This window comes from Schistocerca gregaria, chromosome 5 (assembly GCF_023897955.1).
Source record: "Schistocerca gregaria isolate iqSchGreg1 chromosome 5, iqSchGreg1.2, whole genome shotgun sequence".
NCBI lineage: Eukaryota > Metazoa > Arthropoda > Insecta > Orthoptera > Acrididae > Schistocerca > Schistocerca gregaria.
Window position 1 is genome coordinate 476,893,922 of NC_064924.1, and position 24,420 is coordinate 476,918,341.

At 39.0% G+C, this 24,420-nt stretch overlaps 1 protein-coding gene across 1 annotated transcript in view; it reads right to left on the minus strand.

Annotated features, from left to right (window-relative positions):
* LOC126271870 (ubiquitin carboxyl-terminal hydrolase 14) overlaps positions 1-24,420 on the minus strand; it is a 96,201-nt gene that overhangs the window by 57,050 nt on the left and 14,731 nt on the right. The window contains exon 4 of the mRNA XM_049974216.1: positions 13,103-13,217. Coding sequence (XP_049830173.1) covers positions 13,103-13,217 — 115 coding nt within the window. The remainder of the gene's footprint in view (positions 1-13,102; positions 13,218-24,420) is intronic.

Genomic DNA, 24,420 nt, shown 5'->3' on the forward strand with positions numbered 1-24,420 from the left:
CATTGAATTGTTGATGACTGGAAACATGTTGCCTGGTTGGGCGAGTTTCATTTCAAATTGTATCGAGTGGATGGAGGTGTACGGGTTTGATTGAATGGGGTGTATGGATTTAGAGACAACCTCATGAATCCATGTGTCTGGATATGACCTTGACAGGAGACATGTAGGTAAGCATCCTGTCTGATCACCATCATCATTCATGTTCATTGTGCTTTCCAACGGACTTGGGCAACTCCAGCAGGACAATGCAACACCCCACATGTCCAGAATTGCTACAGATTGGCTCCAGGAACAGTCTTCTGAGTTTAAACACTTCCGCTGGCCACCAAACTCCCCAGACATGAACATTATTGAGCATGTCTGGGATGCCTTGCAATGTGCTGTTCAGAAGAGATCCCCTCCCCGTCGTACTCTTACGGATTTATGGACAGCCTCGCATGATTCATGGTGTCGATTCGTTCCAGCACTACTTCAGGCACTAGTCGAGTGCATGCCATGTAGTATTGCGGCACTTTTGCATGCTCGCGGGGACCCTACATGATATTAGGCAGGTGTACCAGTTTCTTTGGCTCTTCAGTGTATATCAAGTATCTGAGACAGGACTTGGTAACCAGGTCAGTAATTTCCTCAGGATGGGTGTGAAAAACTGCCAAAAAATGACATCCAGACTGGTTAGCACACTGACTCCAACTATCACTCTGCAAGGTGGATTCGAACTGGGGCCGGTGCACCTCTATGGGTCCTGGGTCCTGGAAGCAGGCACTTTAATGCACTCGACTATCAAAGTGTGTCCAAGGCAGATGATATCAAATTCAAATTGTTGGCCACTAATCTCCTTGAATTCTTTTCAATATTAACCAAAGCACAAGGGGAGAAAAAGCAAATCCATTAGACATACTTAGACAATACATACTCCACCAGCAGATGCCAGTTTTGCCAAATCAACTGTAAAAAATATCACAGAAATCATGAGGTCACTGAAAAACGGTAACTTTTCTTGCTATGATGGTGTTTTCGGAAAACTACTGAAATCTTGTACTGACTTGGTAGAGCTCCTTTTGAGTTGAGTTGTCTACATAATCAGTTGAGTGAAAGTGTGTTTCCAGCAAGATTGAATTATGTGGTAGTAACAGTCCTTTGTAAAACTGGAGATAAGTAAGTGAACTCAAATTACAGACCCATTAGTGACACACCCCAGCTCTGTGAGGGTAGTGCTAAAGATCTATGGCAGGACAAATTGTCTGGCATAGCTATAACTTTATTTATGGATTAGTGTGTAGAGTTGTTATTGAAATTCAGAGAACTATATTAGGTAACAGAATTTCTTCACTTTCATATAACTTATACGGTTTAAGCAGTGCATTCTAGGAAAGTTTTCAGGAGATATGAATGTTAACTGTAGGTATTAATTGGGATTTGGAGTGACATCTCATGGTAATGTTGAGATGTAACACACTGCTCAGTCCGCCTACCTCAACAGAGTTCAATGGAAGCTAAAGCAGTAGGTTGGCAAACCAATGCCAGCACAATCTGGTACAAGCAACATTTTGTTAGATGTTTTCCTGCACTTTTGTTCTCATCAGCTTAATATCTATTACATCCTGTATCACATATTGTTTAAGAAGCTAGTGGTGGTTACACTGGTGTCCAGGTGGTGAAGCATGCACTGACCTCTCAGTGCAGTAAGGCTCCCTTATACTTATCTGCTGTTCACTGCTAGATGGAAGTGGTTCATTTCCACTGCAGCAGGAGACTTTAAACATGATAGTTCAGTCAATTTTCACCAAATATTTATAAATTATACATACAAACATTCTTTGTGAATCAGTCTGTCTAATAACGAAGGCCTTATCAAAATCCCTACGTTAGTTCCTGAGTTCAGTTACAGGCAGAAAAGTGCTTTGGGGAACTTCAAATTATAATGTGCATGGATGATTTCAAGGAGTACTATCATTCACTGCTAGATGGCAATGTTACCCTGGACATTGTAAGATTCTTCAAAAAGTGTGATGTTTGTTGACAGCAGGTCTCAAAGACATCCATACAGGATGTAGTCAAGACAATAATGGAACAGGCGTACAACTGGCTCACAGACTCGTGCAGTTCCAAACAGTGTTCGGAAATATAGGTCAGTGAACACACACTGGATGAAATGCGAAGTTCCTAGGTATCCAGATGGATAGTAAATTAAAGTTGCACCAGCAGTTGGATAAGGTACCAGAACCAAAAGGTCGCCACTATACAGATGGGTCTGCTGTCATGCTTTTAACACTTTCATTCAATGATGTTCTATGGCTTAGTCTTCTGTGGCAATGTAGCTAATGTCAAACAAGCATTTATTTTACAGAAGCACACAATAAGAATATTCTGTAAAGTTGATAACCAAACATTTTGACAAATCTCTTAAGGGTCCTACAGTTTTATGGCACTTTCACAGCATTTTTTAAATATATATTTCCTAATGGCATTTGTGTTTATTAACAACAAAAATTTAGGATTCTCTTTATGTCATGCTCACATTTGAATCGGGGCTTACCTCGAGTTCTAACACTTTAGATCACTGTTTTGGATACAAAATTTTGCATTTCCACCAGAAATATTACCTGTTTCTTAAGTTCCTAACATTTGTTCATTATTTCACTTATTTATTTCTAAAGATGGAAATCGCACATTGAGCAGATGTATACAAGGTGTGATTGGAAAGTAACAGGAATTTTTGTTTTTCTTAAAGTATATTTCTTTATCAACAACAACTTCGTCTGCTTCAAAGTAATGCACCTCAGATATAATAATCTTGTGCCAACGCTTTTTCCAACCTTGGAAGCATTTCTGGAGCTCACTTTTTGTTATGACATTCAGCTCTTTCAGTGCCTCTGTTTTTATCTCATAGGTGGTGGCAAAACAATTTCCTTTCATGGTTCTTTTCAGCCTCGGGAATAGAAGGATAGATTATTATTAAAACTGGAACAGCAGAAAATGTGGTACAGCTAGAGCAGTGGGAATGGATAATTTGATCTCTAATGAGATTAACATTTAAAATCCACAATGTGGTTAATATAAGAACTTACTTTATTTATTTTTTTCTCCATTCATTTGTATGTCATTCACACTTTTGAGTCAATTATTATTCCAATTTCTAACATTTTCTGATTACTGTTTTTGATACAAAACATTACATTTCGACCCAGAGACATGACCTGTTTCTAACATTTGTTCTTTCATTTCTTTACTTGTCTCAAAAGATTGAAATTAAAGTTTTAGCAGATTTTTGGTACTTTTCGTGCCCATTTTCTGCAGATAACTTTTTTACATTTCTCACAAATATTGTTGGTCTTGTTATGTTGCACATTCCAATTTGACATTTCTTTTGCTTTTTCCATTTGTTCAGACCTATTGGCACTTCTTTGTTCAATTGGCTTTCTTGCTCCCGTTTTGCACTATTGTTTCCCATTCGTGAGTTTATTTGCCAGCTCAGTAATGAACACTGTACCCTTCAGGATAATTTTTGGTATTTTATTGTAGATGATCCACAAATTTATTTTTAACATGCCTAGGATACTTTAAAAGACCTGCAACTGCCATCTTCTGCAAGCATCCTTAGTTGAATATTTATGGATCATTTGATCAGCAGTGTCCACATTACAACTTGTGACATTATAGAAGATAACAGTTTTTGGTGTCATCTCCCCCCCCCCCCCCCTTTCACTGCCACTTCAGGATGTAGTGTGCCGAGATGAACGGCATTCTTATTCTTCTCTTAATACAATGCTCTTGCTTATCATTCTTTTTTGAGATGATGGTGAGTTGTTTTTCTTCATGCAGTTGGGGTTTTCTCATAAGTTATTCTTCATTGTTCCCACTAATGTTTTTTCTTCAGTTTGAGTGTCTTGACAGTCTGAACGGTTGTGAAGCAGTAGTCTGTTGTCGCATTCCTTCTATGGTTTAGAAATGACTCGTTGAGGCAAAGAACAACATACTCTCCCAATGGCAGGTTGCTGGTCGGCCTTCCCCTTTACCATGATACAGGAAGGTATTGCAGTGGACTTGGATTTCACACAAGCAGCTATCTGCTGCCTGAGTGTATTTGCCAGCTTCGTTTGGTGTAAATTGCATAAATCTGCACTTTCCTTTGCTTGGACATAAATGCTGATAAGTTGTAATGTTTTCCCCAGAGTAGTAACGAGGGAGACATGTCTGTGAGAATTTGTTCCTTATTTCAGAAATAGGAGTGAACTTGACAGCAGGGATGTGTTGAGCTTGGGATGATTTCTCAAAGAGGAGCAGTCTGGTAGGTTCACACTATTTTATTGCTGATAAAACCTGACCCTCAAGAACATGACCAGAGCCCTCTTGTGTATATGATAGTGATTATTGTGTGCGATTCCTCCGACTATATGGTCAAAGTGGTATTTCTTATGTTGTACCAGACATTTTATACTGCGTGTTTCTTAATGATATGCGGCATCAGTTCATGAAAAATAATTCAGAAGACACTGTGTGACATTCACCTGCTTTATTTCTTCGCTGATAGTCCTCAGTTTCGACATACTGCATTTTTATACTGGTTGAAAAATGTGGGGGTAGGAGTTCAGCAATGACTCTGTAAATGATGTAGCTGACAGTTGTACAGTTGTGTTCCGTAGTTCTTTACTTTCAGTTCACAACCCACAATATTACAGTGTTATATAGCCAGTTCACTATTGGTTAACTTTTTATAAGTCTCATTAATAGTTTGCAGGCAAACATCAGCATACTGCTACAATAGTTTATTGTTGAAAATTTATGAGCAGTAAATACCTAACCACACAGTTCACCATTTCTCAAATGAACTGACAGACAATTGTCATTATTTTAACACATGGCCTATTGGTGTTACACTAATTCCATTATTGTTACTCTAATTGATACAGACTTCCCGTCTGAAAATCAGCTATGGACTGACTGACTGACTGAGGACCAAAAATTCAGGCCTTTTATATCCTCACAATAATAGGCACTGAAACAATACGTTGTTTGAAGTTTACAGAAATTACAATTAAAACTCATTCAATTAAGTGAATCCATCAAAAAATCCCTGCTTTTTAACAGTTCATCCTATGTCAAAGATTGGGCCTAATTATTTGCTTAAATAATGAAATTAACAAATATGGATACAAACAATACTTTTGACAAACTTGGTAATTATTTTGGATTTAGTTAAGGGCCGGCTTTTCTAATATGTTTCCGAAAAGAGACAAATAAATACTTTAAGAATCCTAGTAGTTCTTCTTCCAAATGTTTATAATTAGTATAGCATTTATAAGTCAACAATAGAATGTAAGTCTCGAAACAATTACCGACTTCACCCTACAACAGAAGTATAAGCTAGGAGTGGTCAAAATAAATTAGGAAATTAATTACATATGCAAAACTAAGCACAAAATTAGATCAGGTGCTATATTTCTTAAGACTGAGAGGCAACCTTTCTCTTTTATGAAAATGCAGATTATACTCATATATGTTAATGGTAATTAGGCAAAAATGAAAATAAAATGAATTTAAGGAGGCAGATGGCAAAACAGGAGAGGAAGAGAGATCCCTGCTTGCTTCATCACAACTGACACCAGAGTCATCCACATCATGGCAGGCATCAACGGTGGACACTCCTCTCTGCTTGAGGATGTTCAAAGCAGCGCTTATTCCACGCGATGTCATGTTAGATAGTTTCCATTCTGTTTCACCCCTAGCTACTCGCCACTGTTTTGGCAGTAGATTCCAGAGTCCATTGCTGAAAGAATTGAGATAGTGAGACATCTACTGACATTAACTGGTACTCAGTCTCGCTACCTTCATTGTCACTTGTCTGTACCAGAAAATCGCCACCTGAATCTGATTAATCATTTTCTGATTCAGTATCTGAGTTCTCCAGAATATGTGAAATCTCTTCATCAGTAAATCCGTGCTATCAGAACAAAATTGAAAATTTCTGTCACAGAATAAAAACATATCTGACTGAGATGAGTAACAGCTACAGTGTGTGAAACCCTACTGAAAAGTTACATGCAGTGCCCAGAGTGGAAACCTTTCCACCAAAGCATTTATCGCCATTCAGGACAGCGATCGTTGACCAAAGTAAAATGCAGCCCAAAGTACCTTAGTTGTTCACAGAACAGCAGTGCTCCAAAAAGGAATTGTGCCAGGGGTCAATTAACCGCTTCTGCTGTCCCACATACGCATCACAAAATTTCCATGAAATCTTAAAAAATCAGTAAATTGTAGTACATTGTTGTTAAAAGTAGAAGAAATTAGGGAAAGTCATGTAGTTTGGTGGAAAGATTAAAAACTTCCTTCATTATTGGGAGAATAAAAGTTGAAAGTTCTCTTTCACTGTTCTAGTGTTAATGTAAGAAGTCACTCACTCCTCATCTGAAGGCTTTCCACGTTTATGGAACACAATGTGTGAATGAATGGATTGGGAAGAGAGTAAAAAGTGATTGGTTTTCTTGTTCATTAAAATGCACCACTCCTTGCCTTTCTACTTAACTGTTAATTTGAAGAATGTTGGTGTCACTGTGAATTTGCCAAATGAAGTTACTATAGGTGAAGTGGCACTCTATAACCATGCAGCATTTCATTCCTTTATTGTGGCTTTTAAGTCGTGGCATTAGCTTTCATTACACACTCCTGACCTCGCACATAGTTCTCACTGGAAAGTGGCCAATGGCTTGCATACTGACCCTTTGACTGCTGCGCACATGTTAACTTGTCATGCCTCGCCGTTCCCCTGGCATGCATGACGTTTATACATGCGGCCTTCGGTCTTCCCTACAGCGCTAAGGACGTGTTTATGCGTCCCACACTACCGGCATTCCCACCACTAGGGACGAGTTTAGGTGTGCTGAGTCACAGCTGCCTCAGCACTGCGGACATGTATACACGTAGAACTGTCTTTCTGCCCTGCTCTTCTAGCAGCTGTTCAGTGGTCTGACTCTGTAGTTCAAGAGTGCATATATCATTGTTGCTTTGTTCACTCTTTGCAGAATTCGACTTAGATTCCTGTATTTTCGGCAGTTTTCTAGTTTCTGCATGAGAAATGTCACGTTACTGTGGTTGCACAGATAAAGAAATCCTAGATATGCTCACTAAGAGTGACAATGAGTGTGAATTATCTGACATTGCTAACAGTGATGAGTCTTCAACAGAATCTCGAAGCTGTAGTCCTCAGCCCTTTCCATCAGAGAGGAGAGCAAGAATTACAGTCAGCAGTTCCTCTGAATCCAAGGAATCAGAAAGTGACAGTGAAATGGTCCAGAAAGGAGTGTGCTTCAGTGACACATTTGAATGGAAAGAAACAGATTTCCATCTGTTAAACCTTTACTTCGATGACTCGAATTCAGGACACAAATGTCAATTACATACTGACCCAAGCATTCTTTGATTGTTTCTGATATTTATGCCTCGACAACTGTTGCAATTTATTGCAGGCAAAACAAATCGTTTTTACGTTTAAACCAGAGAAAATACTACAGAATATGTGAATTCTCGAATGTCAAAGTGGAAAGGCACTGGATTTGAGAAAATGTATTGTTTTGTTGTTGTTTACCGTCTAATGGTGCAAGTTGAGAAGTTAAAATTAAGTGATTATTGGTCCAGATATACACTTTTGAACACACCAGTTGTCAGTGAAATTATGTCCCGAGACCGTTTTTGTCTACTTCTGAGAATGTTACACTTCAGTGATGACTCTGTGAGTATTGGAGGCGACAGTCTATTTAAAATTAGGTCGACTGTTGACAAAGTTCATAAGATGTTTCGTAATTCATTTCCCCACATCACAAGCATTGTATAGATGAAAGTCTCTTGCTGTTCAAAGGACGATTGTCTTTTAAGCAATTTATTGCAGCTGAGCGAAGTAGATTTGGAATAAAGACATTTGTACTGTGTGACTGTCAGAATCAGTATATTTTAGATTTTATTGTATATACAGGTGCAACAACAGGAATTGGGTTCCACAATTTGGGAAAAAGTGATGACGTAGTGGAAACTCTTATGGTACCATATTTGGAACAGGGTCGTATCATATATGTCGATAACTGGTACTCCAACCCGGACCTGTTCTTCTGGCTTCACAGCCATGGAACAGCCACATGTGGCAGTGTTTGCAATTCAAAACATTTTTTTTTTCCCCCTTGTGACTAAAGGTTTGTTCATATTTCAAGTCAAGGCGGTTAAGGTCCATGGTGCCTGATTAACAAGGAACCACATTCCACTGGTCGCTGAAGCACATACGGAGTAGACAGTCCTAAAAGGTTTGGTAACACTGGCTGCATCAAGCTCTGGACCCTTTAGTTTGCCAAAAATGAACTCTGCAGCTGCTCACAATGTTCCATGAGATGACAGCCATTTAGTACCATCTGAAATGTTTTTACACCCCACAAATGCTGTTAACACTATCCCCAAGGTAGAATTCTCATTCACAGATGTCAATACATAAGATCTCAGGTATTTCTTTCACATGAATGACATGTGAAATTCATATTTGTTGCAGGTGACTGGAAACAGGTCACTGTTCTTCCAGAAAGGGGAGAAATGCTGCAACCTGTGCAGCATACCAGCTTACATTTACATCTCCCGCCAACATTCATAATTTAATAGTCACATAGTTCTTGAAGAAAGCAGGGCATAAAAAATTTCATTTTGAGTTTTGAGAAATTTATGGCATTTATCCCCCCCATGAACCATGGACCTTGCCGTTGGTGGGGAGGCTTGCGTGCCTCAGCGATACAGATGGCCGTAACGTAGGTGCAACCACAACGGAGGGGTATCTGTTGAGAGGCCAGACAAACGTGTGGTTCTTGAAGAGGGGCAGCAGCCTTTTCAGTAGTTGCAAGGGCAACAGTCTGGATGATTGACTGATCTGGCATTGTAACAATAACCAAAACAGCCTTGCTGTGCTGGTACTGCGAACGGCTGAAAGCAAGGGGAAACTACGGCTGTAATTTTTCCCGAGGGCATGCAGCTTTACTGTATGATTAAATGATGATGGCGTCCTCTTGGGTAAAATATTCCGGAGGTAAAATAGTCCCCCTTTCGAATCTCCGGGCGGAGACTACTCAAGAGGATGTCGTTATCAGGAGAAAGAAAACTGGCGTTCTACGGATCGGAGCGTGGAATGTCAGATCCCTTAATCGGGCAGGTAGGTTAGAAAATTTAAAAAGGGAAATGGATAGGTTGAAGTTAGATATAGTGGGAATTAGTGAAGTTCGGTGGCAGGAGGAACAAGACTTCTGGTCAGGTGACTACAGGGTTATAAACACAAAATCAAATAGGGGTAATGCAGGAGTAGGTTTAATAATCAATAGGAAAATAGGAATGCGGGTAAGCTACTACAAACAGCATAGTGAACACATTATTGTGGCCAAGATAGATACGAAGCCCACACCTACTACAGTAGTACAAGTTTATATGCCAACTAGCTCTGCAGATGACGAAGAAATTGAAGAAATGTATGATGAAATAAAAGAAATTATTCAAATAGTGAAGGGTGATGAAAATTTAATAGTCATAGGTGACAGGAATTCGGTAGTAGGAAAAGGGAGAGAAGGAAACATAGTAGGTGAATATGGATTGGGGGGTAAGAAATGAAACAGGAAGCCGCCTGGTAGAATTTTGCACAGAGCATAACTTAATCATAGCTAATACTCGGTTTAAGAATCATAAAAGAAGGTTGTATACATGGAAGAATCATGGAGATACTAAAAGGTATCAGATAGATTATATAATGGTAAGACAAAGATTTAGGAACCAGGTTTTAAATTGTAAGACATTTCCAGGGGCAGATGTGGACTCTGACCACAATCTAGTGGTTATGACCTGTAGTTTAAAACTGAAGAAACTGCAAAAAAGTGGGAATTTAAGGAAATGGGACCTGGATAAACTAAAAGAACCAGAGGTTGTACAGAGTTTCAGGGAAAGCGTAAGGGAGCAATTGACAGGAATGGGGGAAAGAAATACAATAGAAGAAAAATGGGTAGCTTTGAGGGATGAAGTAGTGAAGGCAGCAGAGGATCAAGTAGGTAAAAAGACGAGGGCTAGTAGAAATCCTTGGGTAACAGAAGAAATATTGAATTTAATTGATGAAAGGAGAAAATATAAAAATGCAGTAAATGAAGCAGGCAAAAAGGAATACAAACGTCTCAAAAATGAGATCAACAGGAAGTGCAAAATGGCTAAGCAGGGATGGCTAGAGGACAAATGTAAGGATGTAGAGGCTTATCTCACTAGGGGTAAGATAGATACTGCCTACAGGAAAATTAAAGAGACCTTTGGAGAAAAGAGAACCACTTGTATGAACATCAAGAGCTCAGATGGAAACCCAGTTCTAAGCAAAGAAGGGAAAGCAGAAAGGTGGAAGGAGTATATAGAGGGTCTATACAAGGGCGATGTACTTGATGACAATATTATGGAAATGGAAGAGGATGTGGATGAAGATGAAATGGGAGATACGATACTGCGTGAAGAGTTTGACACAGCACTGAAAGACCTGAGCCGAAACAAGGCCCCCGGAGTAGACAACATTCCACTGGAACTACTGACGGCCTTGGGAGAGCCAGTCCTGACAAAACTCTACCATCTGGTGAACAAGATGTATTAAACAGGTGAAATACCCGCAGACTTCAAGAAGAATATAATAATTCCAATCCCAGAGAAAGCAGGTGTCGACAGATCTGAAAATTACCGAACTATCAGTTTAATAAGCCACAGCTGCAAAATACTAACACGATTTCTTTACAGACAAATGGAAAAACTAGTAGAAGCCGACCTCGGGGAAGATCAGTTTGGATTCTGTAGAAATGTTGGAACACGGGAGGCAATACTGACCTTACGACTTATCTTAGAAGAAAGATTAAGAAAAGGCAAACCTACTTTTCTAGCATTCGTAGACTGAGAAAGCTTTTGACAATGTTGACTGGAATACTCTCTTTCAAATTCTAAAGGTGGCAGGGGTAAAATACAGGGAGCGAAAGGCTATTTACAATTTGTACAGAAACCAGATGGCAGTTATAAGAGGGACATGAAAGGGAAGCAGTTGTTGGGAAGGGAGTAAGACAGGGTTGTAGCCTCTCCCCGATGTTATTCAATCTCTATATAGAGCAAGCAGTAAAGGAAACAAAAGAAAAATTCGGGGTAGGTATTAAAATCCATGGAGAAGAAATAAAAACTTTGAGGTTCGCCGATGACATCGTAATTCTGTCAGAGACAGCAAAGGACTTGGAAGAGCAGTTGAATGGAATGGATAGTGTCTTGAAAGGAGGATATAAGATGAACATCAACAAAAGCAAAACGAGGATAATGGAATGTAAACGAATTAAGTCGGGTGATGCTGAGGGAATTAGATTAGGAAATGAGACACTTAAAGTAGTAAAGGAGTTTTGCTATTTGGGAAGCAAAATAACTGACGATGGTCGAAGTAGAGAGGATATAAGAGGTAGACTGACAATGGCAAGGAAAGCGTTTCTGAAGAAGAGACATTTGTTAACATCGAGTATAGATTTAAGTGTCAGGAAGTCGTTTCTGAAAGTATTTGTATGGAGTGTAGCCATATATGGAAGGGAAACATGGACGATAAATAGTTTGGACAAGAAGAGAATAGAAGCTTTCGAAATGTGGTGCTACAGAAGAATGCTGAAGAGATCACATAACTAATGAGGAAGTATTGAATAGGATTGGGGAGAAGAGAAGTTTGTGGCACAACTTGACCAGAAGAAGGGATCAGTTGGTAGGACATGTTCTGAGGCATCAAGGGATCACCAATTTAGTATTGGAGGGCACCGCGGAGGGTAAAAATCGTAGAGGGAGACCAACAGATGAATACACTAAGCAGATTCAGAAGGATGTAGGTTGCACTAGGTACTGGGAGATGAAGAAGCTTGCACAGGATAGAGTAGCATGGAGAGCTGCATCAAACCAGTCTCACGACTGAAGACCACCACAACAACAACATGTCATTTATGAACAGCGTGGATTCCTTGCAGCAGGCATTTTTCTCAGTGTGCACTTTGAAACGTCTTTATGCAACAAACCTCATTTCTGCTTTCTGTTGTGGCTTTCACTGACAATCCTGCTACTGTATTCACTATACAATATCAAAAATTACATGACAATATAAACTACAACCAAAAACTATATCTTCAAAATTCAATAGTTTTCTGTCCCGCTACTCAACCAGTAAATGATGTAATTTTCACATGTTTGCTTTCTATCAATTTACTTTTAAGACAAGTGCTGATAAAGTGCATAAGAAGAATGAGAATGCAGCAAGCTCTATTGTTGTGAGTTAAATCAGCACAACAGAGCACAAAAGGTCATTGTCTTCGATTATTCTAATTATAACCAAACTTAAATTAGCTTGATGTTTTTCCAGAGTGTGTATTAGTATAAAAATACAAACTCAATACAGCAAAGTAAGCTTTTAATAAACTAGACAAAAACTGGTAAGTTCTTTCACACACAACTTCTTTAAATGCTTGCAGAGGTTGATGTGGAGGGTAAAAGAAGTGAGCTCTGTCCCTTATCTGGAGTGCCACAGGGAGAGAAGCACTGCCTTCAAGCAAAGCAGTCATCTCATATTTTCTAACTGCACAAAAATTAGTACAAGTATTTTCAATTCTTTGCATCAAGTGTGTACGAAACTACAAGTAACAAATGAGAGAGAAAAAAAAGAGGAAGAACAGAAAAAAAGAGCACAGTTAACTAAAAAACAGCAGTCATCAATAGCTGCTACAATTTAGTACTGTTTCACAGGGTTGTTACATTGTTAACATTTTAGTGAAGGAAGATGAAACACACTCCATTTCAGAATACGCTGTTGATGTGGCATGAAAAATGGGCAGACAGTGTAATCTACTATACTAAGTTAATTTTATGATGCAATTTGAACACTGCCATGCCAAAAGTTTTGCAAATCTGTAGACTCTATTCAATTATGAGGAAGAAGTTTTCATTCACAGTCTCGGCGTAAAAGTATACGAGACATAAGTACAAGCCATTCTGAATCAACACTTCTCTTTCAGGCAACCAATCAACTGTTTTCAAAATTTAACCAGAGCCATTTAACACAGACCTCCCTTGAAGTCCCTCAGTGCCTCTCGTAGCTCAGGGACAGTCTTGAGGCACTGCACTGTTGCATTCATGTAACAAGTATTGCCAAGATTAGTCAGACCTGCAGGCAAGTCGAGCTGAAATGAAAGAATGTCAATCTGTATCAATATAAATGCCTTTAAAACATGAAATTAAAAAGTATAAAATAATAATGGAGTTTTCAGTCTCCTGTTACACCACAGCAAAAAATATTTTTCACATAAATTATAAATTAATTCTTATGAATGAAAATGCGACAGTGGCTGATCTACAGTTGTCACAAGTACAAACCTGTTCTACCAAGTGATGCTAGATGAATTCTTTAATATAATAAATTTATTATGACTATCAAAATTAAAATAACATTTACATAATAGCAGTATTTGAAATAAGAAGTGCTGGACAAGAAACACCTATCTACTATGCACAGAACAAAGAACTACCACAACTGCATGCTGAACATAATTATATGGCTAAAGTGCAGTTTCTTCTTTTTTTCCCCTTTCAGAGTACAGTGTAGAGATGAAACTGAACCAATTAGTTACATATTCTTCCAGTCTGATAAAATACTAACCACAGACAGTGTTAGTGCCTTTGGGTATAAAGAAAAAGTTACACGTCTTTAACTGTGCACAGTTATACTGTTATTGGTTACACCCCTCTTCCCCCCAGCCACCCCAGCATAAAAGCCACTCAAGTTTATATATTTTTCACAGCAATGTAGACTGCAGCATTTACTTTTGAATGAAGTTCTTCACCACAGTATTTTTAACAATGGAGCTTAATGTTCTGTTTCATTTTTTCATAGCCTGGCCACAGAACACTTTTTTTTTTTTTTTTTTTTGGGGGGGGGGGGGGTCATGCACATCAAATATTCTCCCATGTTGCACCTTTCTTTTATTTCTGGCTTTTGATGACAAACTCATCTTCGGTCTACAATAAATACCAAACAAAACTGAAATTTCATTTTCACTTCTACCATAAACAATAAATATTGTCCATGCATATCTTTTTCTGCTCAGTTTAAATTGTTTGGTAAACAAGAAGCCCAATGGGTAAGCCATTTTGTCATTTGTAGAGCTTTCAGAACCAATTCACAATTAATGGTGGCTACATAGGCATAAGCAATCCTCTTGAGACAGTGATGAACATATTAGAGACTTGAAAGACTGCCTCCATTCCTCAAATGTATTAAAAGAGAAATTGACACACAGAAAAAACTGTAAAACTATGAGATTATTGCTCGATTCGGAATTTGTGATTTCTTGATTTAAGATGAATAGCGATGAAGATAGGGTGAAATCACCCACAAGGAAGGGAACTAGAAACGTGTGTTTACCGTTTATGTTGGTAAGAAACATATGTCTGGATTCGTCCTGTGAAAGCTAATTGTTTCAAAGCCTTCTGTTGGACCTGGAAATGGGAATTTAGTGTGGTACACGGAGGCAACACCGACTTATCTCAGCATGCAAAAACTACAGGTAAACTATAAGAGAATTTTGTAGAACCATTGTATTATTTTGTTTTCTGCAATTTAAAATTATGTTACTATGAATTTAATGTAGTAATCAATATCTTTTAACTTCATTAGGCCATATAAACAAGGAAAAAGACAAAGGAGTCTTCCAAAATTTCCAGCTTCTTTTCTGCTAATGGTAGCTCCACCACAAGTGGATCACAAAGAGCTGCTGCAGCAGAACTAACATTTGGGTATCACACAGCGAAACATAATCCCAGCTTGGGCTGCAAAGTTAAAATCATGAAGGATGTATTCAGTGATTCTAGTTTTAAAAAAATGTTTTGTGAGTGCACTAAAGCTGAAGCAATAGTGAAAGAAGTTTTGGCTACAAAAAACGTTTCACATTTTGTGACATTTTAACCAATCACAAGAAGCCAAATAAATTTTTCTCTATAGCAACTGATGCTTCAAACCATACAAACAGGAAGATGTTTCCTACTGTTCTGAGGTATTTTGATCCCGAAAATGGAATTCAAACTAAATTTCTGGATTTTATAGAAGAGAGCTGTGAAATAAGCAATGTCTATTCATAATCTGTTAAAACATTCATTGGAGACCCACAAACTTGATAGAAACAACTGTAGTGCTTTTTATACTGATAATGTCAACATTAATTTTGGAAAGCATAATTCAGTACTTAAAAAGTTAAATGGTGATGACAAACAAATATTCAATGCAAACTGTTTGAATCATATTTTGCACAATATAATGAAACATGCCTGTCGTACTCTACATGTTGATCTTGAAAATTTTGGTCCTAAAATTACATGGTCACTTCTCCATTTCTGCAAAGAGAAGAGAAAATCTAACATGTTTTTTTGAATTTGTAGATGTAGAAGGGAGTGAAATTCTCCTACATGTACCTACTAGATGGCTTTCTGTAACAGAAGCAGTACATAGAATCATTACAAATTGGGAACCCATTACAAGTTATATGACAAGTGCTGCTGATTGTCCTAAAGCTCCTAAAGCGCTAAAGACATTTTCAAAATAATCTGATGACACTGAAAAAGAGTTAACTTTCGAAATTTATTTAACTTTTTCTCCCATGCTGGTGCAGTTGTCTTTAGATTGTTCTAAGTTTTCAGAGCGCTCTGATGTTACTATAATGGTAACTTTTGAGGCAATCAACACTTTGATCAGTAAAATTGAGCAAGGAATGAGTGACATATTTTGGTAGTCGCACATAAAAATTTCTAAATAAGTTAACTTCTTCCATAACCAGAAAACGCATTGAAGATAATCATATGGAATTTTATGTGTCACTGAAAGCATATTGATCCAGAATTTCGAATTTGAAGGTCAACTGCCAATGTCAATTGAGTCTTGGATACCTCTTTGTCTAAGTTATGAGGTAAAATTTAAGCATCTTCAAGGAATAATGGACTCAGTGCAGATAGATGATGTAAATGAAGATCTGCATCTACATCTATGTGATTATTCTGCTATTCACAATAAAGTGCCTGGCAGAGGGTTCAATGAACCACTTTCATGCAGTCTCTCTACCGTTCCATTCTCGAATGGCACACGGGAAAAATGAGCACTTCATTTATTCTGTGCGAGCCCTGATTTCTCTTATTTTATCGTGCTGATCATTTTTCCTATGTAGGTGGGTTCCAACGGAATGTTTTCGCAAACGGAGGAGAAAACTAGTGATTGAAATTCCATGGAAGATCCCATCGCAACGAAAAACGCCTTTGTTTTAATGATTTTCACTCTAATTCACCTATCATGTCTGTGACACTATCTCCCCTATTTTGCGATAATACAAAACGAGCTGCTCTTCTTTGTACCTTCTCAATGCCATCCGTCAGTCCCACCTGATGGGGATCCCACACCGCACAGCAATACTCCAGAATAGGGCGGACAAGCATGTAGGCAGTCTCTTTGGTAGACCTGTTGCACCTTCTAAGTGTTCTGCCAATGAACCGCAGTCTTTGGTTTGCTCTACCCATAATATTATCTATGTGATTGTTCCAATTTAGGTTATTTGTAATTATAATCCCTAAGAATTTAGTTGAATTTACAGCCTTCAGATTTGTGTGACTTATCACGTAATCAAAATTTAGCTGATTTCTTTTAGTACTCATGTGAATAACTTCACACTTCTCTTTTATTCAGGTTCAATTGCCACTTTTCACACCATACAGATATCTTATCTAAATCATTTTGCAAGTCGTTTTGATCATCTGACGACTTTACAAGACAGTAAATGACAGCATCATCTGCAAACAATCTAAGACGGCTACTCAGATCGTCTCCTATGTCGTTAATGTAGATCAGGAACAATAAAGGGCCCATAACACTTCCTTGGGGAATGCCGGATATTACTTCTGTTTTACTCGATGACTTTCCGCCATTACTACTAACTGTGACCTTCTGACAGGAAATCACGAATTCAGTCGCACAACTGAGGTGATACTCCGTAGGCACGCAGTTTGGTTAGAAGACGCTTGTGAGGAATGGTGTCGAAAGTCTTCTAGAAATCTAAAAATATGGAATCAATTTGACACCCCCAGTCAATAGCACTTATTACCTAGTTGTGTTTAACAAGAACAATATTTTCTGAATCTGTGCTGACTATATGTCAATAAATCATTTTCTTCGAGTTCCTTGGTAATGTTCAAATACAGTGTATGTTCCAAAACCCTACTGCAAATCGATGTTAGTGATATAGACCTGTAATTCAGCAGATTACTCCTACTTCCCTTTTTGGGTATTGGTGCGACTTGAGCAATTTTCGAGTCTTTAGGTACATTCTATGTTTCTCATCTTTAAAGTTGTTCTTGATTGGAATTCAGGAATATTTACTTTGTCTTCTTTGGTGAAGGAGTTTTGGAAAACCGTGTTTAATAACTCTTCTTTAGTGGCACAGTCATTAGTGACTTCACTGTTGTTATCATGCAGTGAAGGTATTTACTGCGTCTTGCCACTGGTGTGCTTTATGTATGACCAGAATCTCTTTGGGTTTTCTGCCCGATTTCAAGACAAAAGTTCATTGTGGAAATTATTAAAAGCATCTCGCATTGAAGTACAAACTTCTGTAAAACTTTGCCAATTTTGGGAATTTTGTATTCTTTTAAATTTGGCATGCTTTTTTTGTTGCTTCTACAACAACGATCTGATCCATTTTGTGTACCATGGGGGATCTGTACCATCACTTATTAATTTATGTGGTATGTATCTCTCAATTGCTGTTGGTGCTATCTTTTCAAAAACATTCCACAACTTTTCTACACTTACATGATCAGATCAGAAGGAGCGAAGACTGCCTCTTAAAAAGGGGTTAGGAGCATTTTTATCAGCTTTTTTTAAATAGATATACTTTGCGTTGTTTTTTTTATGTTTGTAGGTGTAACGGTATTCAGCCTAGCAGCAACTGCCTTGTGGTTGCTAATCCACGTATTCGTCACAACACTCAATATTTGTCCAGGATTATTTGTTGCTAATAGGTCAAGTATGCTTTCACAACCATTTACGCTTTGAGTGGACTCATGATCTAATTGCTCAAAATAATTTTCTGAGAAAGCATTCAGTACAATTTCGGATGATGTTTTATGCCTGCCACCGGCTTTAAACTTATAATTTTTCCAGTCTGTTAAGGGTAGATTGAAGTCACCACTGACTATAATTGTATGAGCGGGGTACTTATTTGAAATGAGACTAAAGTTTTCTTTGAACTGTTCAGCACCTATGTCTTCTGAGTTGCGGGAGGGGGGAGGGAGATCGGTAAAACAATCCAGTTAATAGTTTAGTCTGATTGTCAGGTACAACCACTACCGATACTATTTCACATAAACTATCTATTTCAATTTTGCTACAAGGCAAACTACCTCTGACAGCAATAAATACTCCACCACCAACTGTATTCAATCTATTCTTTCTGAACATTGTTAGATCGTTGGAAAAAATTTCGGCTGAACTTATTTCCGGCTTTAGCCAGCTCTCTGTGCTTACAACTACTTGAGCTTCAGTGCTTTCTATTAGGGTTTGGAGCTCTGGCTCTTTCCCAACACAGCTATGACAATTTACAACTACAATACCAATCATTTCTACAACTACTTTACTGTGTTTTACCTGCCTACTTTTAGACGGACGCCCCTTCTGTGGTTCCCCGAGACCCTCTAACCTAAAAAATCTGCTCATTCCCATCCACACAGCCCCCACTACCTGTGTAGCCGCCTCCTGTGTGTAGTGGACTGCTGACCTATTAAGCGGAACCCGGAAACCCATCACCCGATGGCACAGAAGTTAAGGAATCTGCAGCCTACACGGTCACAGAACCGCCTGAGCCTCTGATTCAGACCCTCCACTCAGCTTTGCACCAAAGGATCACAGTCGGTTCTATCAACAATGTTGCAGATGGTGAGCTCTGCCTTAATCTCGGAAGCACGAAACCAGACAGAATCTGCTCCAATCCAAAGTGACACACGCCATTGGTATTGACATGAGCCACCACCTGCAGTTGGCTGCACCCTATACTCTTCATGGCATCCAGAAGCACCCTTTCCACATCCAGAATGACTCCCCTGGATTGCACACTGGCTTCCTTACCCTCCTTGGCAGCCATGTTCCTAAGGGGCCCCATTACACGCCTAACGTTGGAGCTCCCAATTACCAGCAAACCCACCCTCTGTGAATGCCCAGACCTTGCGGGCCAAGAAGCTTCCTCTGGAACAGGGTGGACAACTGCATCTGGCTCAGAGACATCAGCAGCCACAGATAATGCCCGAAACCTGTTCATCAAACGAACCAGAGAGGCTCTATGATTGGCCCCTCGGAAAGTTTTTTGCTGCCTGCCAGACTGGATCGATCTCCCATTCAACTATGGGTGAGAGGGTCAACCTCAGTGCAGGTAGTACCCAGGGAGGGTCACAGCAGTGGACCGATCAGAGGACACTTGGGATGTGCTCGAAGTCCCTCGCATCCCCACGTCCGATCCCCCACAGTGATGCCCCTGGGCAGCAGCCTCAAGCTGTGTGACGGAAGCCATTGCAGCCTGAAGCTATGAGCGAAAGGTCGCCAGCTCAGCTCGCATCTGTACACAACAATCACAGTTCCTATCCATTACTGCAGTCGCTCCTGTTCAAAGCTCGTAAAAATATGTAACAAGCGAATGATGTACTCGCCTTTTTAGAAGCAGAAACTAGCGGTGCGTCCTCGCTGATAGTCTAACTGTTTGTATGAGGAATTTCGTAATGTAAAGAATGTTTTGAAACAAAGCATATCTATAGAAGGCAATGCAAACAGAATGTTGTTTAATGTTTGCTGCATCTTGAGAGCCAAAAATGTTCAGGTTCCCAACTTGCTGAAAGTAGTTGGGTTTATATTACGCAATTCTGGTTCAAATGCTAAGGCAGAAAGAATTTTTTCCCTAATGAACCATAAACGGACAGAGGTGTGCAACAAATGTACCACTGAGCTTATAAAAGCAGAACTGCAAGTAGCTGTGAATTTTAATTTTAAGTGTAAAGGATTATTTACCTACGTAAAATCAAATGAATCTTTGCAAAAATAAGCAAAGTCTGTAAATAAATACAAGCAATAATGTAAAATAAAACACGTATGTATATTTTTAATATATTTCTTTGTAGAAAACACTATTTGAATTGTTATTTTGTGGCATTCCTACTCCATCTCTTATCATCTCTGTAAAAAGTTGGCAACCCTAGTCCAGACAGCCATGTTCACCACACTGAGCTCTGCAAGTTGCTCCTTCACTCTAATCTGAAACTTTTTTTGTGATTTACATAGAGATGTCCAGCTGGAAATAGAACAAGAAAATTTAAGGCTGCAGATTATGAAGGAGAGAGAGAGAGAGAGAGTAGAGTTTATATGCATGCTGCACCATGAATAACTGTTGTCAGATGGCTACAAGTGGTTTCCTAGCCTCTGCACAGTAGCTGTTTTTATTTGCAATTATCTGTGCGTTACTGTCTATAAAAATGGTTCAAATGGCTCTGAGCACTATGGGACTTAACATCTATGGTCGTAAGTCCCCTAGAACTTAGAACTACTTAAACCTAACTAACCTAAGGACATCACACAACACCCAGTCATCACGAGGCAGAGAAAATTCCTGACCCCGCCAGGAACTGAACCCGGGAACCCGGGCGTGGGAAGCGAGAACGCTACCGCATGACCACGAGCTGCGGACTACTGTCTATACTCTACAGAATATTTCTGCTCTCTTTAGTATCACAGAAACTGCAACTGCTGTGTTCAGATGCAAGTTGAGCTGGTGACGCTTCGCTCACAGCTCCAGGCGGTGGTGGCTTTGGTCACGAAGCTCTCTCTCTCTCTCTCTCTCTGCCTGTGTGTGTGTGTGTGTGTGTGTGTGTGTGTGGGGGGGGGGGGGGGGGGTGTGTGTGGGGGGGGGGGAGTGTGGGGGGGGGGGGGGGGGGGGGGGGAGCGGACGCATCTGAAGGACATACACCATGTCCCATGTGTTCCCTGATTGGTTCACTAACATGGGCGCTCCGAGTACTGCACACACTGGTGTTGACCATCTGTAATATTGTTGACTGAACTGACTGTAATCCATCGGTACAGGGCCAGTATAGGATCTGAGTCAGAGGCTCAGGTGGTTCTGCGACCATGTAAGCTGGTGACTCCTCGACTTGCACTGTAGGGAGGTGGTTTCCAGGTTCCACTGAATAGTTTAGGGATTCACTACACACACATGAAATGGCTACACTTCTAGGGCTGGGTGGGGGGGGGGGGGGGGGGGGGGGGACTGTGTCAAGGGGTTTGAGAAGTTTTTTTAGGTTAGAGTATCTCAGGAAACTACAGGAAGGGCATCAGTGTAAAAAGGTGCAATGCAGACACAGGAAGATAGACGTAGCAACAATCAATTTAGTTGTAATTTGTCACAGCTGTATTGTAAAGAAACAGAATTCCAAGTTCTAATAGAAAGTACTGAAGCTCAAAATCATTATAGTCATGGAAAGCTGGCTAATGCTGGAAATACGTTAAGCCGAAATTTTTACGAGGGAGCTAACTGTATCCAGAAAGAATTGGTAATGGAGTGTTTACTGCTGATAGAAACAGTTTACCTCACAATGAAGTTTAAGTAGATAGTTCCTGTGAGCCAGTATAGGTAAGGTTATATTTCACAAGTGGAATAAATTAATAATTAGTTCCTTTTGTCAACCCCCAGATTCATATGTTTATAGTTGCTGGATAATTAAGAGAAAACTGGAGTACCATTTCAAATAGGTACCCCACTCATGCAATTACAGCTCGTTGGAACTTCAATCTACCCTCAATTTGTTGGCAACCATCTGTATTCAAAGCCAGTGGTACGTATAAAACAGACAGAAATTGCACTAAATGCCCCAAATTATTTCCAGAAATTAGTTAAGAAACCCACTCAAAGTCGGAAAACACAGTTGACCGATTAGCAAAAAATAATCCTGAGCAAATAGTGAGCATCTCAAAAGAAACAGGGATTAATGACCACTAGGTGGTTGTACAAGACTGAATACCGTAACATCCAAAATCACCAAAAATATAAGCAGACTTTAAAAAGTAAACAAAAATTAACTTGACATCTTCCTAAGAAAGAGTCTCCACTCCTTGCAATTTGACTAAGTAAGTGTAAACCAGATATAGTTTAAATTTAAAGAAATAGTATCCACAACAACAGAGATATACTACATTAATTAATAAGAAATAGTATTGACCCCATGATACAAAAAACAGGTCAGAACACTAATGCAGAAGCAACAAAAAGAGCACGCCAAATAGAAAAGAACACAAAACCCCCAAGATTGGGGAAGTTTTACAGAAGCTCTAAATTTAGCATTAAATTCAATGTGAGATGCTTTTAATAATTTCCACAATGAAACTCTCTTGAAACATGGCAAAAAAATTAAAACCAAAGAGATTCTTGTCATATGTGAGGTGCACCAGCAATGGCACTCAATCAATACCTTCATTGCTCAATAACAATGGTAATCCAGAATGAGATTTTCACAATGGTAATGTTACTTATGACAAAGCCACTAAAGAAGATCTACTAAACATTGTTTTCTGAAAATCTTTCATCAAAGACGACGACATTAATATTCTAGAATTTGAACTAAAAACAATAGACAACATGAGTAACTTAGAAGAAGTAGCTATCCTCAGTGTAGCGAAGCAGCTTAAATCACTTAATAAAGGCAAGACGTCTGGTAAAAATTTTATACCAGTCATGTTCGTTTCAGAGTATAGTTTCATACTCAGCAATAATATAACGACTCACTCATTGAAAGTTCCGTACTAACAGACTGGAAAGTTGCACAGGTCACACCAATACTCAAGAAAAGAAATAGGAGTAATCTGCTGAATTACAGACCTATATCACTAACATTAATTTGCAATATGATTTTGGAACATGTATAGTATATGAACATCCTGAATTCTCTCTCAAGAAACCAATTTATTGATAAACTACTAACAAGCATTCAGGAAATATCGTTCTTGAGAAATACAACTAGATCTTTACTGTCACAAAGTAATGAGTGATATCAACAGCAGGTGTCAAATTGATTACATATTTTTTGATTTCCAAAAGGCTTTTGACAATGTCCCTCGCAAGCAACTTCTAATCGAACTGTGTGCCTATGGAGTATCATCTCAGTTGTGCAACAGGATTCGTTACCACCTGTCACAAAGGTCAAACTTCGTAGTAACCGATGGAAAGTCATAGAGTAAAACAGAAGTAATATCTGGCATACCCCAAGGAACTGTTATATGCATTCTGCCATTCCCACTCCACATGAACAATTCAGGAGACAATCTGAGCATACCTCAGATTGTTTGCAGATGGTGCTATCATTTACTGCCTTGTAAGGTCATCAGGTGATCAAAACCAATTGCGAAATGATTTTGAGAAAATATCTGTATGGTGCAAAGAGAAGCAACTGACTAAATAGTAAACAGCCTGAAGTAATCTTCATTAATAACAAAAGGAATACGCTAAATTTTTGTTTCACAATAAATCACACAAATTCAAAGGCTGTAAATTCAATTGATGCATAGGGAATACAATTACCAGAAACTTAAATTTGCACACTCACATAGATAATGTTATGGAGGAAGAAAATCAAAAACTGATTTATTGGCAGAACACTCAGAAAATGCAACAGGTCTACTAAAGAAACTGTCTACACTACACTTGTCAACCCTTTTCTGTTGCTAAGTGGTGTGGGATCCACATCAGATAGGATTGACGGAGAACATCCAAAAAAGTTTGTATAAGGGCAGCTATTTTTATATTATCATGAATTAGGGAGAGAGCGGGCCACGGATATGTTATGTGAATTGGGGTGGCAATCATAAAAACAGAGGCCTTTTCGCTGCAGAAAGATCTTCTCATGAAGTTTCAATCACCAATTTTTTCCTCAAGAGTATGAAAATAATTCGTCATTCACCTACACAGGGACAAATTATCATCATAATAAAATACAAGTAATCAGAACTCACATGCAAAGATTTTAGTGTTCATTTTTGCTGCATGCTTTTGGATAGTGAAGGTAGAGAAACAGTTTTAAGATGATTCGATGAACCCTCTCTGCCAAGACTCTTAACCTTGAATTGCAGAATAAACGTGTATATGTAGATACTGCACTCATCCTGACAACAATCTAGTACCCTCATGGCGAGCATAGTGTGAGCTCTTTTGATAGGAGAGTTGTGGAGAACCTTATAAACTACAGTCATAGTCAAGCTGTAAGAGAACAAAGGCTCTGTAAACAACAGAGAGGACACACCCTGCCAGTAAGGCACAATGTTGG